At 55.1% G+C, this 3,649-nt stretch overlaps 2 protein-coding genes across 2 annotated transcripts in view; one reads left to right on the top strand and one right to left on the bottom strand.

Moving 5' to 3' along the window:
- Nucleotides 1-1,227, bottom strand: part of LOC113212318 (uncharacterized) — a 13,391-nt gene extending 12,164 nt beyond the window's left edge. The window contains exons 1-4 of the mRNA XM_052265227.1: nucleotides 1,108-1,227; nucleotides 860-1,038; nucleotides 419-744; nucleotides 48-294 (exon numbers count right to left, since the gene is read on the bottom strand). Of these exons, the coding sequence (XP_052121187.1) occupies nucleotides 48-294; nucleotides 419-744; nucleotides 860-946 (660 nt within the window). The 5' untranslated portion in view covers nucleotides 947-1,038; nucleotides 1,108-1,227. The remainder of the gene's footprint in view (nucleotides 1-47; nucleotides 295-418; nucleotides 745-859; nucleotides 1,039-1,107) is intronic.
- A 706-nt stretch (nucleotides 1,228-1,933) lies between these two features.
- The window catches only part of LOC113212319 (homeobox protein rough-like), a gene marked incomplete at its 5' end in the record, with an annotated part of 5,451 nt that continues 3,735 nt past the window's right edge, over nucleotides 1,934-3,649 (top strand). The window contains one exon of the mRNA XM_052265226.1: nucleotides 1,934-2,178. Coding sequence (XP_052121186.1) covers nucleotides 1,934-2,178 — 245 coding nt within the window. The remainder of the gene's footprint in view (nucleotides 2,179-3,649) is intronic.

The raw sequence follows: 3,649 nt of genomic DNA, 5'->3' as shown, positions 1-3,649 counted from the left end.
GGGGGGGGGGCACGCCTTCCTGAACCACCCACCCCAAGAGAACTTACCTGTGGCCAGTTTTTGCAGCGGCTAAATCCTGAGAACGGCGCTCCAAAGTCTTTGGGCCACATCCAAGTCAAACTTAAAGTTTCCATAGAAATGGCATTCTGCAAGCTCTCACAGATCACGTCCATATCGGAAGATTTGCAATGGATAAGTGCGTGCTTCGTACGCGGGACTAGTTCTCGGAGCACCCTTGCGAGCGTGTCGTCCTCGGCCAAGTCCTCGGAGAACAACATCCACAAACTCAACGTTCTGCGAGTGAAAGGAAACATTAGCCTTCCGTACCGGCTGTTACTCTGCACGTGCCGGTGCGGGTGCATACTCGCAGGGGCCACCCGCCACCCGTGGTGCCGCGGGCTTCGGGCAGTGTACGTACATGACTGTTCCGTTTGTCGCCTTGAGGGACATTGGGTTGGAGATAGAAAGATCTAGTCTGTCTCGGCCTTCATGACGCGGTAAGCGGGGAGAGGCAGCAAGGTCCAGGATGAGGTCGTACTGCGGGGTGACCAGCAGCAGGTCCTTGAGCAAGTCTAGCAGTCTGTCGGGGTCTTCGAAGCCCGCGGACTTGTTCCTCCACACCGACCAATGCTCCCGCGTCAGCGCGCACAGCCGGGTACAGACCCGCCCGACGGCGACCAGGTCCTCGGCAGGAACATAGGACAACACCTTCAGCAGTGGCAGGTCGGGGAGCGACGTCAGCGTCTGCGTACATCGGAATCGGGGGCCAAAACAGTTTGAATTTCGTCATAGCGGCTTAATCGATATGGGGGTGAGGTTTCCAGAGTCGGACGTGTCCTTAACTCCTGTCCAACATTACCACTTCATCCAGTTGCTCCTCTTGAGCTGGTCCACTCTCTATTAACGAGGACTCGTTCGTACAGGCCCGTTCCTGCTGAGGCAGCATTTCTGAAGCTTGATCGTGCTCGGCAGATTTGGGGTTGGACCAAACGCAATGCGAGCCGGCCGGAGCGTTTCTAACCTACCAACACACGTAAGCTGACCAAGGACCAGTTAAGAACATTTATCACAATGAGTTGTGTTTTCCACAAAGCCGTAAATACGTACCAGGGTAGATGATATACTATATAGTCGACAAATGTGGAGTTTGTTTGGAGAGTAAGAATAAAGACGTTTTCAAGGTACCCCTAGAAGCGTACGGTTGCGTCTGCGTCTGCTAGAGTACCGTGTTGTGGTGTGCGCCTGCTTGCGACGGCCGCCGCTGGGGGGCGCTGCTACTGCCCGTTGGGTTGCCTACCTCATGGGTGTGAAAGCGATGCATTCCAATGAAATATTGCAAAATCTTTCATGTCGCCAAATTTCTATAGCAGCCGTCAAGTTAATTTGTAATGCGTAACGTGAGGGACGGTAACGACTTCGGTCTTATCACTGACGGGGCAGATAAGTCCACCCCTAGTCGTCTCTAGTGAGCAAGTGAGCCACCCGGCCATCCGAGAGTCCTATCTAGGACTCTATGCAGGTCTAGATAGGAGGAAGCCGGGCGGGCGGGTCGGGAGGGGGGAGGCGAAGCCGAGGTGGGGACTAGGCGAGGCTCTGGAGCGGGCGCGGGACTTTTAATCTGTCTATTCGGCTGAAGCAAAACTCTGATCGAAAATTAGCCATAGGACCCTCTGCAGTCCAGGCGTTGTCCATGTTATGTCTGCACAAACCTCTTTTAATATTTGACGAAATAAGCAGAATTTTACTGTAGACCCCACTGAACATTTCCAGATATCAGGATAAAGTAAAACGACAGACTGGTCTCAATTTTGTATCATCTGCTTTCACGATCCGTTTCTCTGACGGAACTCTTCTTTTTTTTTTTTTTTTTGCGTGCTTGCTGAATTGTTGTTTTTTTTTAACCCCGTTGTGGTAACTTTTCTTTCCTTTTTTGTTTTTAGTGGCTCGGCGGCGGCGCAAGGAGGGCCGCGGGCCGCGGCGGCAGCGCACCACCTTCAGCGCGCACCAGACGCTGCGCCTGGAGCTGCAGTTCGCGCGCTCCGAGTACGTGTCGCGGGCGCGCCGCACCGAGCTCGCGCACGCGCTCAGCCTCTCCGAGACGCAGATCAAGATCTGGTTCCAGAACCGGCGCGCCAAGGACAAGCGCATCGAGAAGGCGCACCAGGACCAGCACTACCGGTGAGTCGTCGTGGTGGAGCCTGGCCAACCTGAAGCCACCGCCCTGCTGGTGCACAAAACCACGGAAACTTTCGGGCGGAGGGGGTCCAAATATTATGGGGTCCCTAAGGGTTCGGAACTGTCATTTGGAGCCGATGGGATTCTATGATATTTTTACCCCGGGGTAAAAATATATTGAGGTCTCAATGGACTCCAACAATCGTTCTGAACCTCTAGGGACCCCATAACTTTTGTACCCCCCCCCCCTCTTTTCAAAAATTACGTGAGTCTGTGCTCAATCCCTTCACCTTTACGGCGGCATCCTTCGTCGATGAGGATAGGAGAGCGGATTAGCGGATTCCTCCTCGAGCGCGAGAGCCCCTTGTTGATGTTGACGAGGATGGAGGGTGACCGCGGGGGTGACACGTGGACGCCGCCCGGCCGTGGCACGTGTGGTCGCTGCTGGCGCACCCGCGCGGGCCTCGACGAGCACCTGGCCGACGACCGGCGGCGGCGGCACGGTGGGGACGCACCGGAGCACGCCGCCGTCCTGCAGATTCCTTGCTTATCTGATGGACCACTCGCCCCCACTGATCGAGCGCGCTTTGCTGGCCAATCTACCCCCACCCCCTCCCCTTTTCTCCTTCTCTCCTCTTCTCATTGCGTATACTTTTGTACCCTCCTCCGCCGCCCCTTCCCACGCAGTGAGTCGTCCCAAAGATCAGGATCGGCCTTGTCGACTTTCGCGTTTAACCTATTGAGGGCGAAAACCGACCATCGCACTCTGGCTTCTGATTATTTTTATGATTTTTTTTCCTCTCGGAAAAAGACATGATGAGCTGTGCGGAAGAAAATGATACGAAAGCAGGAATAATGAAAAGTGTGTGCTTATTCGCGAACCAACAATACCTTTATCTCTTTGCTCCGGAGCGGTGAAGGAAGACTGCTGATTGCTTTCTTGGCATACAATAAAGCAAAGCGGGACTTTGACTCACTCATCGGCGGGGATGTGGAGGAAGAGGGTTGGTTTGCATTTCCTGGCATTCTCTCTTTTTTTGGCGGTGTACTCTACTTTATATGGGGGGCTTATTCGCGGTCCTCGTCCTGCTCGGATCTGATGAGACGTGTGATAATGTGGCGAGGCTAGGCTGGGGGGGGGGGGGAATTGTGGTCCATGCGTGCAGTCAAGTGTGCGCGCGTGGTGTTTTGTCCCGGTCAGTCAGTGCTCTATTAATTACGTAGGGTTTTAATACCGATAACATTCCTCACACACACACACACACACACACACACGCGCGCGCGCGCGCACACACACCGCGGTACACCCCTCCAACCACCCCCTTATCGTGTACACGAGATCTCTCTCGGCGATCGGCCGCGTCCGGCTTGCGAGGGGGTGAGGTACAGTTCGTAAGCGACACCACGTGCAAACCCGCCGCCGCGCCGCGCAACCCCGCGCGAGCAGAGTCCCCGCCAACAAAATACCCCCCCC

Source organism: Frankliniella occidentalis, unplaced genomic scaffold (assembly GCF_000697945.3).
Source record: "Frankliniella occidentalis isolate FOCC.00 unplaced genomic scaffold, Focc_3.1 Scaffold25, whole genome shotgun sequence".
NCBI classification, from domain to species: Eukaryota; Metazoa; Arthropoda; class Insecta; order Thysanoptera; family Thripidae; genus Frankliniella; species Frankliniella occidentalis.
This window is presented reverse-complemented; position numbering and strand designations above follow the sequence as displayed.